At 41.8% G+C, this 23562-nt stretch overlaps 2 protein-coding genes across 9 annotated transcripts in view; one reads left to right on the top strand and one right to left on the bottom strand.

Annotated features, from left to right (window-relative positions):
* The first annotated feature begins 32 nt into the window (after positions 1-32).
* On the top strand, positions 33-13004 carry SLC66A3 (solute carrier family 66 member 3). Its single transcript, XM_055540925.1, has 7 exons — positions 33-287; positions 3236-3318; positions 3411-3480; positions 7768-7825; positions 9334-9454; positions 10219-10260; positions 11928-13004. The coding sequence occupies exons 1-7, from the start codon at positions 148-150 to the stop codon at positions 12017-12019; spliced, it is 606 nt and encodes a 201-aa protein (XP_055396900.1). The 5' UTR covers positions 33-147; the 3' UTR covers positions 12020-13004.
* Positions 13005-14899: 1895 nt separating this feature from the next.
* ROCK2 (Rho associated coiled-coil containing protein kinase 2) overlaps positions 14900-23562 on the bottom strand; it is a 132878-nt gene continuing 124215 nt past the window's right edge. For 5 of the 8 annotated variants that reach the window (XM_055540917.1, XM_055540918.1, XM_055540922.1 and 2 more), the window contains 2 exons: positions 18474-18575; positions 14900-17237 (listed from right to left, as the gene is read on the bottom strand). In XM_055540917.1, the coding sequence (XP_055396892.1) occupies positions 18488-18575 (88 nt within the window). In that variant the 3' untranslated portion in view covers positions 14900-17237; positions 18474-18487. Of the gene's footprint in view, positions 17238-18473; positions 18576-23118; positions 23183-23562 lie in introns of all 8 variants that reach the window. The other 3 variants (XR_008700553.1, XM_055540919.1, XM_055540921.1) reach the window with 3 other exon arrangements.

The raw sequence follows: 23562 nt of genomic DNA, 5'->3' as shown, positions 1-23562 counted from the left end.
GGAGGGGAGGACCTCGACTGGGCGGCCCCGAGGGCGGGGGCCAGGAAAGGCGGAAGGACCGGTGGACCCGGCGGCCGAGAGCTGAGCGGCTCCCCTTGCCAGGCGGCCGGACCCGCGGATCCTCCGAGTCCCAGCCCAGCAGGCGCCATGGAGACGCTGCTGTGGTTGTGCAACTGGAGCACCCTGGGCGTGTGCGCGGCGCTGAAGCTGCCGCAGATCTCGGCTGTGCTGGGGGCGCGCAGCTCGCGGGGCATCAGCCTCCCGAGCCTGCTGCTGGAGCTGGCGGGGTGAGTAAGCCCGGGAGCTCCCCGGCTCTGCTAAAGCAGGTGCGCGGGGAACCGAGCCCAAAAGCCCCGGCCGCGGAGAGTAGCGCCTGCCCGGACTGCTCACTTCCTCTCTGTACTTGCTGCTCCCCCAGCCTTGCACCGGAACGCAAGTGGGCGCACGCCCATTACATAGATAAGGAAACCGACACTCGGAAAAATCTTCAGTCCACCTGTTAGTGACAAAACCAGTCATCCCGCTTTGAGCAAGGCCACTGGCCCCTCGAGACTCGCGTGTGCATTCTCTCTAAACCCTCCCTCCCCCTATCTCAGGTCTTGGTTTCCTCACTTATAAAATGAGGGGTTGGATCCTCTGGCTTTTAAAAGTTACACCTTTCGGGGGGAGGGGGTGCACAGGTGTCAGAGAAGGTAGAGGTTTTTGGAGGTAGAGGGGAATTTGAGTTGGAGTTGGACTTCAGCTGGCGCTCCAGTCGGCACTTGAAGACTGTTGCAAGAGCTGGTTTATCCTTAAAAGTCAGGAGTGGGTGCCCTGACTCAGTGTTTAAAGATCTGAACGTGATGGATGATAGCCGGACTTGTTGCAGTGATCATTTCACAATATATACAAATACTGAATTATGCTGTACACCTGAAACTAATATAATGTATATCAGTTATACCTCAGTTTACAGAAAAAGTAGTAATATTCTGAATAAGCAAAGTAATAATCATGAAGACCTTAATGGCGAAAAGCAGAGTTGTAAACTTGGTGGGAAAGACCCGAACCCAGCAGTCTAGCTCCTCTCCCCGTGAGGCCCAGACCTCCTGGCTGCCCTGCGCCAGCCGGCGCACTCCAGTTACCACCTGGCAACTCTGAGGGCCGGTTCTGGGCAAGCACTTCTGGGTGGGGGGAGCCCGCTTGGTGGGACCCGGTTTCTCCCGCCAAAAGGGAGGTAGGGGAGAGGGTGGAAGAAAGAGGAGACCTCTGGAGCGCAAGGCGTGAGGGGCCACCCTGGGACCTGTGGGGTCCCTCCAGGGGCACCCCCATCAGAGGGGCCAACCCTATGCTATGTGACCTCCATCGGTTTGGGGTCCCCCTGGGGAAGTGCTCCCTGCCTCAGTGCTCCCCATTTCTCTGGAGGAGAATAGATAATTGCTGAGAAGTTCAGTCCTGCCTGACTCTGTGAACCCATGGACTGTAGCCCTCCAGGCTTCTCTGTCGGTGGAATTCTCTAGGCAAGAATACTGGAGTAGATTGCCATGCCCTTTGATTGAAGGCGGGAGGAGAAGGGGACGACAGAGGATGAGATGGTTGGATGGCATCACCAACGTGATGGACGTTGAGTTTGAGTAGGCTCTGGAGTTGGAGATGGACAGTGCTGCAGCACTGGAGTGCTGCAGTCCATGGGGTCGCAAAGAGCCGGACAGGACTGAGCAACTGAACCGAACTGAGAAGTTCATCATTCAGGACAGGGGATGCCCTGGTCTGCTCCAGGGCAGGGGAACCTCTGGGCATCCTCTCAGGGACCAGAAAAGGTAGCCACCTGGAGAAGGAGGCCCTCCAGGCAGGGAGCCTTGTAAACAGAAGCTCAGCAGCTGGATTGGAGGCAGTGAGGCCAGAGAAAGATGCTGAAGACATGGTCTTAGGTTTAAAGCGTCTGCAGATACAGGGAATGAGGTAGGTGTGCTCTTGTCCCTATTTTACAGGTAGGGAAGCTGAGGCCCCAGAGGTTAGTAACTGCCGGGGATTGTGAGCCCAGTACCCAAGTCTCGGAGTCTGTGCTCCCCTTGGGGCTCCACCCTCAGCAGGTGATGCTGGAGGGATGAGTCCAGGTGGTCTCAGGAAGGTGGCTCAGCAGATAGCCAGAGGGCTAAGTGCTGACCAGTGTCACAGGGTGGCCCCAGGTGAGGGCGTGGGGCTGTAGTCACACCCCTTCCTGGCTTAGGAGATGTGAACCATTAAGTCCACTGGTCTGTGGAGGTTCTGGCTCACCCTGAGGGGGACACGGGGCCTGGGGGGGGCGGGAGACAGACCCAAGGGGATGACGACAGAGGCATTTAGATTCCAAAGGAGCTGGACTGGCCAGGGTGTGAGCTGGGAAGGCAGGAAGCTCAGACCTCTTCTTCTGAGAGGAGGGACCTTGGGGTCTTTATCCCCCACCCCTCCACGCTGCAGCCTCTCCAGGGTTAGAATTTTCTTAAAGGAACTGAAGAGTCCCCCTGTCTTGCCCCCCACCCCCCTGACCCCTCACAGCACTCTGGAGGCCACTGGAATCATCACGGGATGTTCCTCCTCTTCAAAACACAGGCTCCCCAGCCCGCTGCTGGGCCCTCATATGCCCACCCAGGATGGCTCTCAGCCCCCCTCAGAGGTCCTTCCTGGCCTCCTGAGCTTCTTGAGTGCATCCTTCTGAGGCAGCTGCCTGGGGCCTCTGAAGTGCCCAGCCTTAGAGACAGGCAGGCCTGGGTCCAGAAGCCCGGTCTCTTCCTCCTCCTGGTCAGATCTGTTTCTAACTGACCATCCGAAGCGGCTTGGCAGACTGCAGTGCCCCAGCTCCAGAAGTCGAGGAAATGATTTGGTTGATATTTCATCCTCCTTGTTCTGTGGTGGTTTGTGGTTTAGTTGCTCAGTTGTGTCCAACTTTCTCCACCCCATGGACTGTGTAGCCTGCCAGGTTCCTCTGTCCATGGGATTCTCCAGGCGGGGATACTGGAGTAGGTTGCCATTTCCTCCTGCAGGGGATCTTCCTGACCCAGGAATCGAACCCGGATCTCCTGCACTGCAGGCAGATTCTTTACCATCTGAGCTACGAGGGAAGCCCTTGTTCTGTACCTCCCTCCTTACCATTTGCTGATGCCCAGCTCCAGTTCTCGGGTTCTGCGTACAAACCTAGGCTCCTGGGTGGGGGCCAGGCCTGCCTGCTGTGGGGGTCGGGTGAGTCTGACCTCAGGAGTGCCCTCCCTCTCCCCAGGTTCCTGGTCTTCCTCCGGTACCAGTGTTACTATGAGTACCCGCTGCTGACATACCTGGAGTACCCCATCCTCATCACACAAGGTAACCGACACCACCACCCCCCACCCCCGTCCCCCTGCCTAGCCTCGGCCCTCAGCACCTCCCCGCCCCCACTCAGAGCCTTTCCTTTCCAGATCTCATCCTCCTGCTGTGTGTCTTCCATTTCAACGGGGATGTGAGACGGGCAGCGCCGTACATCATCATGTATCCTTTCAGCATCTGAGAATCGGAGCTGGGACCAGGTGGGGTGGCGGGGTGTGTTTAGTTTTGCTAATCAGTTCAGCAGGAGGTACAGAACAAGGGCTTCCCTCATAGCTCAGATGGTAAAGTAGCTCAGTGGTGTCCGACTCTTTGCAACTCCATGGACTGTAGCACGCTAGGCCTCCCTGTCCATCACCAACTCCCAGAGTTTGCTCAAACTCATGTCCGTTTAGTCAGTGATGCCATCCAACCATCTCATCCTCTGTCATCCCCTTCTCCTTCTGCCCTCAATCTTTCCCAGCATCAGGGTCTTTTCAAATGAGTCAGCTCTTCGCATCAGGTGGCCAAAGGATTGGAGCTTCAGCATCAGTCCTTCCAGTGAATATTCAGGACTGATCTTCAGAATGGACTGGTTGGATCTCCTTGCAGTCCAAGGGACTCTCAAGAGTCTTCTCCAACACCATAGTTCAAAAGCATCAATTCTTCGGCGCTCAGCTTTCTTTATAGTCCAACTCTCATATCCACCCGTTTTGCTAGTAGGATGTTATTACGCTGGGTTCTGTGCTGTGCTGTGCTTCATCATTCAGTCATGTCTGACTCTTTGTGACCCCATGGACTGGAGCCCGCCAGGCTCCTCTGTCCATGGGATTCTCCAGGCAAGAATGCTAGAGTGGGTTGCCATGCCGTTCTCCAAGGGATCTTCCCAACCCAGGGATGGAATCCAGGTCTCCCACATGGCAGGTGTATTCTTTACCATGGAAGCCCTATTAAAGCAGGATCCTTTACCAGATACTTATTCTTTTGGTTAAATTAAGAAAAAGCAATCTCCAAAGTAAGATTCCTTGTGGGCGAGTGTATCTCCTCAGCCCAGGGATGCCCGAGATGTCTGTGCCTGGGGTCCCCCCTCTGAGACCAGGGTGCCCCAGGGTGCCTTGACCCACCAGGTGGAATGTAGACTTAGGACCTCAAGGCTGGGCCGCAGGAACACCTCTGCTAACAGCCACGTTGTCTACGTGTCTTCTTTAGGGGAAAGGAGACATTTCTTCCTTCCCCCCAAACGTACCCATTTGACAGGCTTGTCTGGTCTGTACCACGATGCCACTAACACACCTGGTCAGCTTGGCTTCTTACTGCTTATTAGTGGGTGGGTCTGGGCTCCTGACAGCTGGTTCAGGTCTCTCCGGACTCCAGTCGTCACACAGACCTGTGCCCTCTCATGTCACTCAGCATTTTCTGCGCACCTGGGCCCGCCTTCCATCTTCATTCTGCTTGTCAAAACTCCCGTTATTCTCTTGTTGAACTTCACTCTCCTTAAGAAGCCGAGAGCCTTTTTGAGTGGCAGTCAGTCCTGCCACATCAGTGACGTGATCTGAGCTTCAGGGTGGAGGAAAGGGGGGTGGGATGGCCAAGCCTCGTCTGCCTAGAGCATGTGAGGAGGTGGGCGTAGAGTGGTGGGAACCTCCAGCGTTTCCGCTGCCTGGATGGCCTTGGGCCCTGACCATAAAGCCCAGCCCTCCGGGCTGCAGCTGTTCTGTCTATGAAGAGGCAGCATAATGCCTACCTTTTAGGGTTGTTTCCAGAATGACAATACCAGGAGTACAAGGCGAGCTGAGCAGGGGGCAGGGTCGTGGTGGCTGTTGTACTAAAAGCCTGTCTGCAGAGGGGAGCTGGGTGCGGGCTGAGTCCTGACCCTCCGCTGCTGGATCGAGTTGTAAGCCCCCAGATTCAGTTTTCCTCTGCAAAAAAAGAGGGATCGCATGACTCTACTGCCCCTCAATGCTTCAAGGTCAGCCCTAGCTGGTTAAAAAAGGCTTTAGAAAAAGTACTTTAAAGATGAAAAGCATGGTGGGATTTACTTTTTAAATAAAATGCAGCAGCTTTGTGCAAATGGTGAGGTGTAGATTAGAAAATGTGGGTGCTGATGGCAACTCTGCTGCTGCTGCTGCTGCTGCTAAGTCACGTCAGTCGTGTCCGACTCTGTGCAACCCCATAGACGGCTGCCCACTAGGCTCCCCCATCCCTGGGATTCTCCAGGCAAGAACACTGGAGTGGGTTGCCATTTCCTTCTCCAATGCATGAAAGTGAAAAGTGAAAGTGAAGTTGCTCAGTCGTGTCCGACTCTAGCGACCCCATGGACTACAGCCTACCAGGCTCCTCCGTCCATGGGATTTTCCAGGCAAAAGTATTGGAGTGGGGTGCCATTGCTTTCTCCGATGGCAACTCTAGGTATCAGCAATATGTTTATAACCTCCTTCTTCCAGTTGTGACTTACAGAGAGCAAGTAAGCAGGGTGGCCATGTTAATAGTGCATTTTTTTAATAAGTAATAGTAGGTCCCAGATACTATGCAGGACATGCTTATGCTAAAAAATCATTTGTTGTTGATCTGAGATTCCAGTTTAACTGGATGTCTTGTATTTTAATTTGCTCTGTCTGGCCACCCTACAAATAAGTCATCTCTAGGATCTCAGTTGCTGCTACGGCTGCTTAAGTTGTATAAAATGTGTGTCTGAAATGAGTGGAATGAGGTGCAATGGTACAGAATTGGGCAACAGTAGTTTAAAATTCAAATTAGAGAGTGTTTGAAAAACAAAATTCCCTCCTCCTAGATTCAGGTTGCCTTTTCTGGTATCGACTCGTATTTCGTTCCACTGCCCTGAGCACAGAGATTGTCTGTTTCAAAGCCCTTCATTTAAATAATGTTATTAATTGTAATCCCAGCAGCCTCTTGAGTCCCTACAATATGCCACAAAGCAGTGAGGAGATGAATGGGGTAAAGGAATATTAAATCCCATTTGCAGATAAGCAAACCAAGGCTGAGAGAAGCAAAATAACTTGCCTGTGGTCACGGCAGAGGCTCCTGGCCGTCCCCTCCCTGGCCTGGCCACCACCTTCTGTGTTTGTTTCTGCTTCTCTAGCCGGGCTGTCTTCCTGCAGCATCACTGAGCTTGATGGCACTCAGGTATCATTTCTCCTGTCTCCTAGCATTGCTGTACCCAACTGTGTCATTTCTACACTGGAGTTAGCAGGAAAGAGGAAACCAGTAAACAGTTTCACGTGACAGCAATTTTGAAGAAGACGTCTCCTGTATCAGGCATCCTAAGTGTTTAACTGGTTTTTTAGTTGATCCTTAAACATGCATTGTGAGCCAGTCTTGTTCTATGCACAGTCTTTTTGTGCTCACAAAAGTTATGTGGGAAAGAAAACCATATTTAATAAGCTAAATATATTGAATGTTGCATGGTATGAGTTACAGAGAAAAATAAAGCACTGACAGGTAATAGGAGGTATCTCAGTTTTACATAGGGTGGACAAGGAACTACTTATTGAAAAGGTAATATACGAGTAAACACTTGAAGGAAGTGAGCCAACAAGCCATAAAGATACCAGGTGAAAAAATTTCCTAAGAAGAGGATAAACAGATATGAGGGCTCAGATGAAGTATGCTTGAAAATATTCAAGGAATAGCAATACTATTGTGTCGAATGGAATGATTCTGGGAGAGATGATAGCAAATGAGGATCCTTCCCTGATAGTTCAGTTGGTAAAGAATCCGCCTGCAATGCAAGAGACCCCAGTTTGATTCCTCGGTCGGGAAGATCCGCTGGAGAAGGGAATGGCTACCCACTCCAGTATTCTTGGGCTTCCCTGGTGGCTCAGCTGGTAAAGAATCTACCTGCAATGCGGGAGACCCGGGTTCGATCCCTGGGTTGGGAAGATCCCCTGAAGAAGGAAAAGGCTACCCACTCCAGTATTCTGGCCTGGAGAATTCCATGGACTGTCCATGGGGTCACAAAGAGTCAGACATGACTGAGCGACTTTCACTTTCTAGACTACTGTGATTATTTTGGCTTTTAATCAGACTGATATGGGTAGACCCTGGAGGCTTCTGATCCCACAATTTCATGTTTTAAAATAATACAAATAAATTGTGTTACATCTTACATCAAAGGTGCGTTAACTGTTGACATTATGTTGGAGAGGTCTACATGGTCAAGAATGAAATGGGCAGTTGAGATCATCTGGAACGTTCCCAGCCCTAGGATGGGTCCGAGAACACAGGGTTCTTTGTAATTTTCTTCCAGAATTCTGCTTCTGTGCTTTTGAACTCCTTAGCAAGTGTTCACCTGGACCACTTTTGTCTTTTCCAAACTGACAAGTTCTAGCAGAGTTGTTCCCAGTCCACACTTGGCTTAGACGTGTAACCTCTGTGTTCTTGGTTTGTTTCCACGGGCGGGTGGTGGAGCTGCCAGCCAACAAGCCGTTGCTGTGTCCCTTAGCATGTGGTAAGCTGTGTGTCTGCTTGGTTCATCCTCACTCTGCAGCAATGGATCCTAGATCTGGCCATGGTGAGTAAACTGCCCCAGAGAAGAACGTGTGTTCACAGCAGTCTGTCTTCCCTCTTTTCCTTGTGACACCTGCCCTGCAAACAGTTTTATAGATCGGATGTTCAACCCGCTGTATCGAAAGCACCCCTGTGCTTTGCAGCTGTACCAAAGCATGCTGGGATGAAAGCCCAGTGCTATCCAAATATTAAAAATACATTATTCTCACTTAAATGTATGGCACAATATTTTTACTTCATTTGGCGGGGGGAGCCCTCGAGAACCAGATTGTGCAGTTAGTAGTCTAATGAAGAACTGAGCATGAAGTGAAGAGTTTCAGGTTGGGTGCTAGGTCACTTCAGTTGTGTCCAACTCTTTGTGACCCAGTGGACTGTAGCCCGTCAGGCTCCTCTGTCCATGGGGATTCTCCAAGCAAGAATACCGGAGTGGGTTGCCATTTCCTCCTGCCAACCCAGGGATGGAACCCACGTCTCTTACGTTTCCTGCATTGGCAGGTGGGTTCTTTGCCACTAGTGCCATATTATCAGGTTAGTAATTACATATTGACGACATACTCATTATTTTTCTAAGTTTGCCCCCTAAACACTTTTTTTTCTTCCTTAGAAAAAAGGTAAGCGCTGTATTATTTTTCCTTCCTTGGTTAAGGGCTAGAAATTCCCTGCTGTAAGAATAGGATTCTGATAGCAGGTCAGGAAGCATTTGACCAAAGATCAAATGGTGGTTGACATTAACTTTTCTACCTCATGGGAAAAGGAGCAGAACTAATTGGTGATCACTGATGACCACACCCGAACTCATGGATTTCGACCCATTCTACCTCCAGCATCTTGTTGGAAAGTGGACTTGGCTCTCAGCCTTGTGACCTACGGAGAGCAGATATGTAGGGTTACCATGGCAGCCTGGGCCTGGCTCAGGGTGGAGGGTGCTATACTCTTAACCTCATTGGGGAGCAGAGGTCATGGAGCACAGGGCTGGAGTCTCACCACGTGGCTCATCAGAACAGCCGGAAACTCAGAGCTGATGCGCCCCAGCTTGCTGCTTTGAGTTTATAAATCTCAGTGCAAAGCAGTATGGTGCCCCCACGCTCTACTGTAGTATCTATACATCAACTTATTATTGGCAGGTGGGGACAGATAAGCCTTTGTGGCCGTTGCGGATTTTTACCCTCGGTTATGTCCTACCTGCTGCTGCACATTGGTTACTCACCTGAAGGGGTTGGTGGGTTAGACCTAAGTATGCTGCTGCTGCCTCCATTCTTTATCATGAAACTTGGCTTTTGTCCTTGTGCGAGTTGGTTATTACTTGACATGAAAGCTTGATTTCAAAAGTGCTTTCAGGGAATTCCCTGGTGGTCCAGTGGCTAGGACTCCGGTGGTCCAGGTTCAATCCCTGGTTGGGGAATCCCGAAAAGCATAACCCCCCCCTTCTCCCCTCAAAGGGGCTTTCAGTATCTGGTGCTCTTCTGCATTTGAAACTAAGAGAGTCCTTCCTCCTGTTTTATCTTCAAACAGAATTTATGCACTTTCATCAGTGCGGCCAGTAAGTTTGCACAGCTCCAGTACCTGTGGAAGAGCAGGGACTCAGGAGCCGTGAGCGCTCTGACATGGAGCCTCGCTTCTTATACTTGTGCAGGTAAGAACACAACTCTAATTGATGGGGTGTCCCCTGTTGGTGTGTGTGGGGTGTCTACCTAGAGGGGTGTGCTAACTTGATGTCCAAGGGTCATAATCCCTTGAGCTTAAATCCTTTGCATGTTAACTCTTGAATCTCTAGTGTATCCTTATTTATAAGACTGATTTCGTGCACACCACTCTCCATTTTCTGCAAGATCTGTATTCCAGTTGCTAAAAAAATGTAAAAGGACACTTTTCTCCAAAAATATGACCTATTATTAACAGTCCTTTCTTGTTGTTTGCAAAGCATCAAGAAGTTGATTATATTAAATCCACTAACTTGTTTTAAACATATGAATGTTTATGATGTAATAAATTGAAGAGATGAGAATCATACATTGACTTTTGTGAATGAACATAATTTGCAGCAGTGGAGTTTTCCTGGAGCCATAGTGTGTTTGGTCTCAACTTTAGAATTTCCATTGTTCATTTGGATTCTTGCAGGAACTACCTAAAATGAATATATACTCTAGGTAGGAACATTTTTAAAATATCCAGAGCTATTACATTCACTAGATTTACTAATTGTTGATATTTGAATTATACTTTTTCATGTTTCTTCTAAAATCTTAAAACTACTAGCTTCTCCATCCAGGGTTCTCTTCTACTCAGATCTTTCAAGAACAGTTAGCGTGTATTCCTGTATTTAAAATGGAAAGATATTTGCTAAGTACTGAAATGTCTGAGAAGTTGATATTTATTGCTGAAATCTTTCTTTTACAGCAAGAATAATGACAACTTTAATGACCACCAATGATCTTACAAGTAAGCACAATATTTTTCTGCCCACGTCCTCTTTGAACTTTACGCCATCTGCCTCCTTCACTTGTAAATTATCTTGGGGTTTAGCGGAGCCAGTTTAGCCCCACTGGAGGCTAGCTGCAATATACTGCAGGCCCTCATCAGTCTCCATGTATAGTGCTAAGCACCCTCTTGCCGTATCCAAGATAGAATATGCACAAGATAGTCAATTCCTATCTTCATAAAGCTTCCACTCTAGCAGTGGAAATGAAGAGTGAGGTCATCACACAATGTTTGAAAAATATTGTAAAGTGTTTCGAATGAGGACAGGATGAGCACCTAACATGGAAGCCTGACATAGTTGGAGGGAGCTGGGAAGATGAATTTGAAGGGGAGAGGGATGAGGAGGGAAGAGACTGTTAACAAGGAGCAGCACATATGGAGGTCGTGAGCAAGGAGGATGGAGCAACACCAGCAGGGCTGGCGGGAGAGCCCCGGGTTGAGTCTAATGAGAGGGAAGGCAATGGCAGGGAGCCTCAGAGAACTGCCCACAGGCAGCAGGATCGGGACTGACACAATCATTTTACTCCATTCCTTGTTCTGTTATTTTTAAAGGGTTACCATGATGGAGGAGAAAACAAACTTGGGTTAAAGAGAATGTCGTTCATTCCTTAGGCTGAGTTTTCAAGCATATAAATGTTTGGAAAATGATTAAAACAGGTAGGGTGACTTACTCTATGAAGACTAGAAATGTGTCCTTGGTGTGTAGACCTTTTAAATAAGTTCATTTTATCCGAGACATAGTGCCACAAAGCAGCAGGATGCATTTGCTTGTCCCATCCCAGGGTTTTATCTTTGGCTCAAGTACTTTACATTAGCTCTGAGAGAAGGGTTGGAAAGTGTCTGGCCAGAGTGTATACCTGGGTCAAGTGGGGAAGGGAGAAACCTGAGGCTTCCCTACGGATGTGAATTCTCTGCTTGCAAAGCACAGTCAAACCATAATTGAACAACAAAACAAATTTCACATTAAAAATTGATTTTAAAAGTCAAGAATCTTCTAATTGTGATTTGTTTTATATCTGAGGTGACAGCTGTTCAGAAAATGACCAGTGTATCTGAGAATAATCTCTTAAAAACAGTTCATCTATCTTAAAAGTGTTTTACAACCCCAAGACACATTAAGTCTCATAAACCTTATTTATCAGGAGTGTTCATTAAGTCATTATTTTTTCCTTTTTAACAAAAAGCCACATTTTCATGGTTACTTTAATATAAAACATACCTTGACATTTTTCAGAATTATCTTAACTGATTGCAGTGTACCACTTTTTGCTTAATTAACATGGAATTTTCTAAGATACCACCACCCTTAAGACTTAAAAAATGATAACAGGTTTTTAAAAAGTTGTAGCATTTACCAACCAGAGTCAGATTCCTCCAAATTAAGCATTTAAGATGAAATTATTCATGAAGTCAGGCCAAGTGGCCAGAGGTAGTAATGATAAGACCATTTTTCCCCCAGAAATATTTGGAGCCACATCTGCACTAACGTTGACATGATCCATAGTTCTGTTTCCTTTTGGGTGGGGGGTAGGTAGGTAGCCTATGTAGGCTTCTACTTAAAGAAGGTGGTGATTTTATGTGAAAACAGTATTTTTTAATACACACTTTTCTTTTTTGACTGATTTCAGTTCTTACACGTTTCGTGATCATGCTGGCCTTAAACATATGGGTAACTGCTACAATACTTCACTACCGGAAGACCGATATAAAGTCTGAATGATGGATTATTCCTATACACAAAGTGGATTCTGAATAACGGAACCAAAGGAAAAAAAAGCTCACTGCTAAACCATAAGTTTAGTCAACCGTGCCAAAGATACTTTAGACTTGAAAAAGCCCAATTAAACACTTTTTTAAAAATGCTGATTTTTAAAAATCCTCTGCGCCTACTTTATTAGGTTAAGGTAGGACTTAGACATCTGCAGTTCTGAGAAAGCTGGTGATGGATGGAAGTCTTCCAGAAAGCCCATTCTGAGGAGGTAGCTTTGACCCTTATTCTGGGAACTAATTACATCTACTTCTCAACTTTTAAAATCTTTTAAGAAATACATCCTCTCCAAAACACAAATGCACATGAATGCAGTGGGATTTTGGAAATTTTAATAACTTACCAGGGTCCACTTCCTGGGATGAATGTTGTAATACAGATGTAATAGGATGGCCTTATTGTATCATATTATCATAAAATACCTCCTTGGCTATAGCAAAGATATCAAGGCAAGCAAAAATGTAACTGGTTTGAATACATATACCAAAGTAGTTCTCTAATTTCATACTGTACCTTTAAGCATTTCGTAACAAAAGATACCAGCAATCTCTACTTATGAAGAGGCAATCCCAATATACTTCGAGATTCAAGCACGGTGCTGCCATTTTTAAAAGGATTACACCTGCACAATTAACTGTTACTGGAATTTGGTACAAAATACAGCCAACCTCAACCAGGGTTTGCCTACTGAAAATATATGCAGCAAAGGGTATTGCTGGGTTCTGCCAAGCTCTCATGGATTTAATTCTCATTATGGTATCATACTCTAAACATGCTGTTAAGATTATCCACTGTATTTTCCTATAAAAGCTTATAAAACCTAACATTTTAAAACATTCACCTAATAATTGAGTAGCATTATTCTATTATATGCAGTAAGTAAATGATGTGTATTAGAAAATGTTTCCTGTGTAAAATAAACTTATGTTGAACTCTTCTGAGTCTTAAAACTCAATTGTTTTACTGTGATTCGCTTTAAGTTAGGTAAGGTGCAGTTTTAAAAATATAAACTGACTAATCCTTTTAGAACTACTGCTTGGGACCAACAGGAAGAGAAACACGGCATCTAAAAATAAAAAAACAAGTCATTCATTCTATAGTTTTAAAAATTATAGTTAACATTTTTTTAAAAGTCCAAGTAAATCTTTTCTCATATGCAGTTATCATCTGACAAGTAGTATAAACTGTATGATTTTTTTAGTCCAACAAATATTTTATTTAGATACACTTTATCAATGCTTAAAGCAACTCCTTAGAGAAAATATAGTATCGTAGGTGGAGAGTTCTCAATTTTTCCCCTTTGGAAGGCAAAGGAACATCCATTAGAGCCACCCCAAATATTCTGTACACATCATTAATCCCACAAGAATCCTGTAGGTAAACAGTCTCCATTTTACAGATGAAAATACTGAAGCCCATACTGAATAATCTGTCCCAGATCAGATAGCCAGCAAGGTATCCTAGAAAAGACCCCACTGATTACCAAAAAGTTCTTTCTAGAAAACTACTAGTCAGCACACTATTCTACCAAAACAGACTGCTTCTTTTCCTTATCCTTGACACTCAAATGAGATTCTCAGTTTTGCATGTTCCTTAAAATACTGATGTTAGATACAAACTCCTAGTTGAAATTTGATTTTGTATTTCTCCACGGATTAAGCGATAGGGGCTGAAGATCCCCAAGTGTGTAACCTCAATTAAGATTTCTTTGCTATACCCATCTTTTAGGGAAGGTAATTTTGGGGGGTTAATTTTAGAAGGTTGCAAGAGTATTTCACAGGAAAAGTAGGAAAATGCTTATGTCTTAATTTCTTTTATTTAATTTTTAATATAAAAAGCAGGCATAAAATACAATTACAATACTACAAAGATGCAACAGAATTTAAAAAAAACGGGGGGAGGGTGGAGGAGCGCCACGATTTTTGTTCAAGGGGACAGCTGATCAAATATTTATGATTATCTAAACCATGCAATTCATAACTTATTACAACCCCAAACAAAACTCATTATTATGGGGAAGGGAATCAAGGAGAGAACCCCCCAAACATAATATCTAGCACTGTCACACAGTGCTTATTCTTCAAAGTGCTTTACAAACCAACTATGGTGCCTTCACAATATAGGGAAACTGACGTCTTATTCCAGGGGAGGAGAGGTGAGTCAGTAGCAGTGTCAACAGAGATCAAGAAACTCAGAAGTGACTTGCTCTCATTGGGTTTTTAAAACATGTTATTTAAAGCATGTTTCCATAAGGTAATATAGTGTCCAGTTTCTCTATTTTACCACCCAAATCCTGTAATAGATTAACAGCAGCAGCATAACTTCTCAAATTGTGGTTTGGCAACCTAGAGTATTTTTTCTTGAGTGTCTACAGATAAACTGGGATAAAGGAGAGCCTTCATAGCCAGAATGGTGTAACTAGCACAGGTTAATCTTAAAAATAACTCACCTTTATTTTAGATTTATTGGTATACTTATCCTTTAGTTAGCTCCAGAGCATTTTAAACTTAGGTTTTTTTTTTTAAAGTTTGCTTCTAGATAGCATTTTTTTTTTAATTAATACTTTTCAACATGCACTAGACAGTCATCCTCAGCAGTAACCCTGGCACCAGTTTTCCTTCTGCTTTGCCTCAGTATTCCCACAAAAGTAAAAAAAACAAAAACAAAAAACAACCCAACTAAGAAAATCCCAGTATTCACTACTTCTTAGTTCTCAAAAGGAGGTATTTGTGGCTCTAGGAGAAATCAGGTGTGAGGAAACAAGCAACTTTTGGTCTTAACTTTATCTTGGAGGTTTTGGAGCCTCAAGAAAAAGAAGCTGGCACAAAAGCAGGTTGTTAGACCAAGTCAATGTCATATTTAATGAGTGTTGGGAAGAAAACATTTGGATGGGGGCATGCACTCATGTATGTACATGAAACCAGCAACAGGGTATAAAGAAAATTCTTACCCAAGGTCAGAATTTTTTATTAAGCACATTTCCATTGGCTGGACAAATGACCTTATAAATCCTTATGTCAAACCATATAATGTAAAGAATCTTCATGGAGAGATTTTTTTTTTTTTGCCCCTTAGGATCTCTTTGCCCCCCAAAAAACTTCACATTAATTTTCCTTTTATAGTTGCATCACACCATGATTCTCCATATTCTCTAATATATATACAGCATTCAAAATTTAAACTTTTGCCATTTTTACTCAAATATTTCAATTACTCATGTGTAAACTTCAAATTATTTCACCTTAATAAAGTTTATTAAAAATATATATATATACTCTCCAATTCAGAATAATATGATAGAACCTCCCATAGTGTAACAAAATCTCTATATAAAATATTAATTCAGTCTCCTTTTAACAAGTCTAATGAATGGAAATATTTATTCTATATAAATTTTATATATTTTTCATTTTTTAATCTTAAAAAAAAAAAAAAGAGCTGTGCCCCCGAACCAGAACATACCTGCAAGGGAAATGGCATGCATATCTAGTTTTAGCACAGACAGCATGGAAGAGTGCAGCCTGGATAATGTAAGAACAAGATTCAGTTTCAGTACATCAGCAGCCAAAGGCCACTCTTCAATTTCCACAATAGTATCTATAATTGGGGATCTAACTCTTTAAACACTTCAACACTGACCCCAGAAGGAATCAATGAAAAATGTCTACTTCCTTCATAGAAATATTGGATGATGTATGTCAGTATCATGCCAAACTCTGTGCACATGAATATACACAGAGAGGATGACAGAAGACCACAGAATTTTTCTTTACTTGATTCTCACCACTGATGTACACTGTAGCAGTATAAAACATATACTTTTCTGGGATAATGAGAAATAAAGCAGGAATAGTCCTGCATAAACTGTATGTAACTTGAATAGCATTTAAAAAAATAAAAATTAAGTGCCTCTGAGGCCACTGCTTCCCAGCCACAATAATGAAATGCTGCCATACACAGTCATGTGTTTACGGGATCACACTTAAATACTTAAAATATATCTACAGTATGTCTTAGTTTTCTTTGTATTTGAGACAATTTTTTGAATCTTGAATGTGAAAATATAAAAAGTCACAAATGCTTTATCAGAAATAAAAACACACCTAGGGTAGCCAGCAAATTAAAGCAAAGAAAATGTTTCATAGTCACACACTAATACTGAGGTCTGTAAAAGGGGTCGGATGAGAAATAGATATACATAAAAGATATATTAGTTCCAATACTACCCATTACTGTTTCTATCACCAATACTTAAACAAAATTCTGTTATACAATCAAAATAGGCCGACAATGATAACTACTATGTGTAAAAATAGTGCACTAATTTTCTTCTGCAAAGCAAATTTGCATCCTAAGAGCTGGCAAATACTTTTTTTTTGTTTTAAATACAGGAAAGGGTGGATATCTTGAAAAAAATTAAATTAAGGCATTCAAAATGGGTAAAATTGCCTATTACGAAGCATTAAGAAACTGATATAATTAACTTCAAACTTCTTGTTACAATAACTGCTTAAACATTAACATGCAGCTTCCAGCAGGTACACACAATGAGTGATATAAACTCCAACATTATGGCTTTATACAAGTGCATAGTTACAACTGCAGTAAGTAATGATATCTGATTAATGTTTATAAAAAAATAAAGTGGGAAGTTAAAAAACCCTCTTGCAGTATTACAGTACTGTGTGTGTGTGTGTGTGTGTGTGTGTGTGTGTGTGTGTTCACACACACACTACAATGGTCACTTCTTAAAGACGCAGTCTCTATCACTGTAGTGGAATCCATTCCCAGATTCTTCTGGCAAATGTGCTGGTGAAATCTCTCTGTTGAAGCTGAAAAGATGATTTCTGTAACTCTTCTAAATCCTTTATGCAATGTAGTGTGAGTGATGCTAGGAGAGCTTTATGGAACAAGTCTAGAAGAGTTGCACATGATATTCTTATTCTATTAACCAATCACTGTTGGTTCAACTTGTTGCTCCAAAGGAGCCCAGAAAACCTATTCAAGATTTAGAATTTATATTGCAGGAATAGAGGGAATATATATGTGTATTAGTCTCTCAGGAAAATATAACTTTTTAATAAATTTTGGGCCATCATATTTCAGTCTTGTTTCAACTGGAAGAATATGATCACCTTGAATAATGACTGCATTCATAGAAGGCAGTTAGCTGGAAAGAAAAGGAAAATAAAGTCAGTTGATACAGTGAAATAATTTTAGAGATTGTGATCAGTTCTTTGAAAAGGCATTCCATTTATATCAAAGTCTACAGTCTTCCAGCTACTATACTTTTAACACCTAAATCATGCATATAGTATATTTACTCTTACTTTTCTTATTTCATGCAATTATATTCTTCCTCGTATTTTTTCATATTGCCCACAAACATGACACACAAGTTTTAATATGGTTAACTGGCTATTAGGGTGAGATGGTATGTCAATGAATAACTCAAGTGAACCTGTCTGATTTGAGGTTTAACCGTTAGCTTCCTCGTGTGGGTGAAAGAAGAGTGGACCGAAGGAGCAGGCTCTACTTGGCTGTTTCACCCTATGCCACATTTACAAAATCTATGCGGTGGGAACAAACACACTGTTGTAGTAAATATATGTAAAAAATACTCTGTAAATCCTGGTTATAAACAGATCCAAATAATTTGTGATTTAAGTATGTACTTTGCAACATGTTACTTAGGTTAAGATAGACATTATTTCTTTTACATTCATTCTATATAAAAGGTTTAACTCATGAGGTTCAGTTTTCATTCAAATTTGTTAGCCTCAACCAAATGACATTTTCTAAAAGCATAAGAGCTTTCACAGCATACCATTAGCATTCTTCAGCAAAAGTAACATTAAATTTTCAAAAAGTAAACATTTCATATCACACAAAAAAGCAAAATCAGAAACAGCTAGTTCACAGCATTTATCAAAGTTTTTATGGTTTCAATTCTTGCATGTTAGAAAGAGGGAAAGAGAGGGGAAGAAGAGAGGGATGGAGGGAGAAGGAATCCCATGCTATGTTCACAAACTAATACAGCTGTAAGAACTTGAAAACACTGTAAATTTTACTTCTCTGCATATGACTTATTTGGAATGAACAGCAAGTATCAGAATTAGCTCCATTTGTTATTTCTACATGTTTCATTCCTAAGATAAAAAATTACAATTCCAACTGTATTGAAAATATATAGCCAATAAGGAATCTGAACATAGCATTTTGCTTTCATACTTAACATAGAAATTTCAGTTAGAAACTTGTCTGAAGACTATTTTTCAAATATATACTATCAAAAACAACTCAATAAAATTTCAAACTGGTAAAAAAAAGAATGAAAACCCAAAGTGCAAACCACATGCACTACTTGGAAAAACTAAAACAACTCATTTCTCATTTTTTGATTTACCCCATTTAACTTCTTCAGAAATCAAAAACATCGTCATCCTCATCACCACCATCAACATCATCAAATGACCAATCCCAGTCTTTAAATGCCAAATCAAGCAATCTGCAATAGGAGGTTTGCAAGTTTATACTCTAACACTCTTTAGAAACAACAGCTTAATATCCTATGATCAAAAAATCACACGTTACGCTGTAAACATTTTAACTCTCCCTTCACTGATAACAACATGATTAAAATTGAGATGGAAGCACTCAGAGAAGTCTTTCTCTTTATATGCAAATACACATAATCATGTTGACCAGGTATACCTTCCAAACCATCACAGAACAGAGGACACAGATAATATTCAGGAGTAAGACACAATCTTCTTTCCACTGGGCCGACATAAAAATGTAGCCACCCTGACGCCCCATTTAAGAATTATGAAAGCTCAACATGCGTCAATGTTCCCTTCACAGAAGTGCCCAGATTGTCAGCTCACATTTTCCCAGAGTTGTACCATAAACCCTAGTATGAAAGACGATTAATTCTAAGAATGTAGCTTTCTCAATTCCTGCAGGGTTGTTCAATGGGTCACCAAAGGTTAAGCCTTCCATAAAACTACAGATAAGGGAAAAATCAAAAGGAGATAAGCAGCATTAGCAACTTATCTTGGCCAAATAAATTAAGACTTAGAACAGGGGTATATGCAATCTTTCCTTTCCAATTCAATGCAATCACCTAATATTGCAATCATTTTTATTTTTAAAAACATAAGTAACTTTCTCATTGTTTATAACTGTGACACCCATGAATACATTTGTGCCAAGGAACTCACCTGGTCCCCAAAACTCATCTATGGTTACTATGCAATTGGTTCTTAAACTTTAGTGTATATGATTTACCCAATGCTATGTATAATGTACATTCCCAGGCTTAATCTCAAGAGATTCTGTTATAATTAAATTGGGGGTAAGGTGGGTGGGAAGTATTTGCATTTTTTAAGATGAATTTTGAGATGAATTCTGATACAGCTGGTTGACTTTGAGAATCACTGACAGGGTAGGTTGATGGATGGTTATTACCCTAATTTAAAAGTAAACAAATCAACTCAAATTACTCTACTTCAATATGCACTAAATACAAAATATAAGTACACAAACTCGGATATAATTATTTATTCCCTTAAAACATAGCACAGCCAAGTATATACTCATTTATTTAGCCTTACATGTATAGCTATGGTTTCAACTCTACTACTTGGGAGACTGAGATCAGTTCTTCCTATGTATCCAAGTCCCTGTTTTAGCATACTTTTATGAAAAATATGCATCTCATATCCTTCCAAAACCTCTGAAGAATGTGTGAAGTGTGTGCCCAGGTCACAATCTTCAGATTTTAAAAGTCTCATCACTAGGCTATCAGTGTAATGCATGATGAGTGAAAGCAAAAGTCGTTCACTCGTGTTTGACTGTTTGCAACCCATGGACTACACAGTCCATGGAATTCTCCGGGCCAGAATATTGGAGTAGGTAGCCTTTCCCTTCTCCAGGGGATGTTCCCAACCCAGGGATCGAACCCAGGTCTCCAGCATTGCAGGCAGATTCTTTACCAGCTGAGCCACCAGGGAGGCCCAGGGAATGCATGATGAGACTTCCCTTAAAACCTCTGCCTCAATCACTCCCAGTCAGTCATCTTATTCTTGTCATTTCAACTTAAAAAATCTGTCTTTAACTTGATTTCTTCTCTCCATTTTTACTGTCAGTATTTTAGTTCAGGATCTCATTAAGTCAAAACATACTAATAATCTCTTGTTGAAAGCCTCCTGTTAGAACAAAATCAAGACTCCTCTAGCATAGTGATGAACTCAGTCCTTTTCAATCTGGCCCAGAGCTTTCTGTCCAGTGTCACCTTCTTCCCCTTCCTATTCTGACCCTCTCCCCACCGTAACCCCATACAACGCTGCAAACACACATATAACCCTGACAACCAGTGCCTCTGCATATGATATTTTGCCTAAAACTTTCTTTTCCCTTACTTCTTTGCCTGGCAAATTACTAATCCTCCATCTTTCTGAGACTTTTCTTGATGGTTTAATGGCAGAATTCTCCATGATTTCCTTTGTTCTTCCAAAACTCTTATTCATACCTCCATAATAAACAACACGTTAACTGATCAATGGCTATCACTTCAGGCCTATGAAACTTATCGCCAAAGACTGCTGCAGAGGAGGTGCACTGAGTTTTGAGTTCTACTGGCAGCATATAAGTGGGTCCATTTCTTTACATCTTACCAATACTAAGTTTCTTAATCTTTATCATTTTGGCAGGTGAGAACAGTTTTACAATATAGTTTTAATTTCTTTGCTTAATAATCAGGTTGATAACTTTTTCATACTTATGGTAATACCTATATGTTCCTAATTTTTATATTGGGAAAAGTCAATCTCCTTTTTCTAAGTGACTTATATAAGAACTCCATGCATAAAGACACTAACCCATCTTTCTCATGTGTGTTGTAAAATGTGTGGCATTTTAAAAATCTACAAGTCTTTAATTTTTGGTTAGTCAATCTTTTACTTTCTTTGCTTTTATTCTTAGGAAGTTCCTTTTCAATACAAGATCAGATACATATTCCCTTATTTTCTTCTACTTCATTTATGAATTTATTTTTGATACATCAAGTTGTATATAACTTTATTATCTTTCCCAATTAGTCTACTAATGTTCTAATATTTAAAACTGGAAAAGAATAAAGATGAAATAATGATAAAATATTAGCTTCCCCTACCCTTAAGTTTTAACTGTACTGGTAATGCTTTATTTTCTAAAACAAGTATTTGTTGCATTTCTGCTTTATATTTTTCTGCATGGCTTAAAAAAAAAAATCTTTATAGAAAATTAAAGAGAAAAGCCCTCAGCAGGGACCAACATTTTGTGTCTTGCACTGGAACAAATGAGGATCTCTCCAAACTGTCTTCATCAAAAGTCAGCATTTTAGTCACACATTTCTTACTTTTCTAGCATAGTATTTTAATTCAAATTAAAGAAAAATAACTTTCTTCTAGAATAGCATTCTACACATTATGTTTTATAAACTGCCAATTAATTCAAGTCTCCTTGAATCACCATGAGGCAGAGAAGTGTGAAACAGCCGAGCACGCAGGATCTGGAACCAGCTTATCTGGATCTAAATTCGTGACCCTGGTGCTCGTGAGCTGTGTGACACTGGGCACACGACATTTCGGTGTCTTAGTCTCCTCATCTGTAAAACAGAACCACTAAATCCCAGGGTGGTTATGAGGATGAATAAGTTAGTACAGTTAAAGTTCTCAGAAGAGAGCCTGGCATAATATAATATGCTCTCAGAAATGTTATTATAAATAATAATAGTAGCTAACACACATTACTTCAAGCACTTCAGAACTACAGAAAAAGGGGAGCGCTGCAAAGAGATGTAAAAGGAGACTCAGAACAAGAACATGACAGAAGCCAAAGGAAAAAAATGCAATGATGCAGTTGTTAACAAAAGTAAACTTAAATAAAAAAAAGAAGACTAGATGAATATTTATGGGTGCTATGTTTTAGTGTGTTTAGGAATGTACATATGTGATGATGTCTAATGAAGCCAAACGTTTGTTTTAAGAAAGATACCATGTGAATTAATTGGTTCAACTAAAGCTAGACTCCAGGAGTTGGTGATGGACAGGGAGGTCTGGTGTGCTGCAGTTCATGGGGTCGCAAAGAGTCGGACGTGGCCGAGCGACTGAACTGAACTGAAAGCTATACTGCTAATATTAAATGAGCACAAATGAAGAGCTACATATTAAATCACTGTTAATACAAACCAGATATTCTGTTCCTACATTTTCTTGGATAGTGCTTTAAAGCTCTTCCCATTTGTCTGCAGGAATACGTTATAAATTAACAGGTATTAAAGATCATCTGGTCCAAGGCTTGACTCCCCTCTCGAGCCATGCTACTCGACATCACACTGCATACACAGGACAGACGGAAGAGCACTGTTCCCTCCCAGCGCTGCCAGCCAGTCATCTAAACCAGGCGCACACCTGTGGTGACAGGGCACTCACCATGCTAGAGCAAGCCCATTCTTTCAATTGTGCACATCTGATTGTTTGATAGCTTTCCCTGCTAATTTAGAATATGCCTCTCCGCTTGGTTCTTTCAAGGAAAAATCCTTTAAGTCTTTACTGTTATTTACGATCTCCCATCCTTTCAGATCACCTCCTCAGAAGACTTACAGTTCATCCACTTGCTACATGTGTAACACCATCAAATGGGCCACTACTCCCTCAGTAATTCCCTTCTGTATACCCTCCAATTTGTGTATGCCACTCCTAAAATGTGACACCCAAAATAGAATGCAAAATGCAGGGTTATTCACATAAGGACAGACACAGATACAATTTTATGAGTTAATGAAGCAATGGAGGCAAAGGTGTTACAAGCAATGGAAATAATGTTGCAGAGGCATAATAAAATGCAAAATTATAAATTTGCCCATCTTTACATTTAAAATTTCAAAGAGCATATTAGATTTTAAAATGTCAAAAAAAAAAAAAAAATCCCTATATATTTTACAGCCAGTTTTGGTATTAGTTTTATCTACATGCATAGTTGTGAAAAAAGAAATCCCTATTACTTACTGTTGCTATGCAAAATGTATTTTAAAAAAATCAATGAAGAATGATTCGAAGGGCAGGGCCAGAACTAAAAAAAAGTAACAAAAATTTAAGTAAATGTGCTTTCAAATGAACTGTAATGCTGAAGTGAGGGAGGCAAGAAAATTATCAGTCGGTAAACATGAAAATTTATGTAACTGAAACATGTTTCACTCAGTCTGAAAACTGCTTCATAAACTATGTTACATATGTAGTGAAATCATTAACTTCTAAAATAGCACAAAAGAATAAAATATACTAAAAAAACTTGAGTTCTTATAGTCCTGAATCTAACCAAATTATCTGCCTTCCTAGAGTCTGGGGGGAAAAAAAAAAAAAGCACCTATTCTACTCCACGAGTATTTTGAAGATCAAATGATAGAATACATAGGAAGTTAAAAGAGAGAACAGGATATGGAAGCATGTTGG

Source organism: Bubalus kerabau, chromosome 11 (genome assembly GCF_029407905.1).
Source record: "Bubalus kerabau isolate K-KA32 ecotype Philippines breed swamp buffalo chromosome 11, PCC_UOA_SB_1v2, whole genome shotgun sequence".
In the NCBI taxonomy this organism is placed as follows: domain Eukaryota; kingdom Metazoa; phylum Chordata; class Mammalia; order Artiodactyla; family Bovidae; genus Bubalus; species Bubalus kerabau.
Note: the sequence above shows the minus strand (reverse complement) of the source record. Positions and strands in the feature narration are given on the sequence as shown.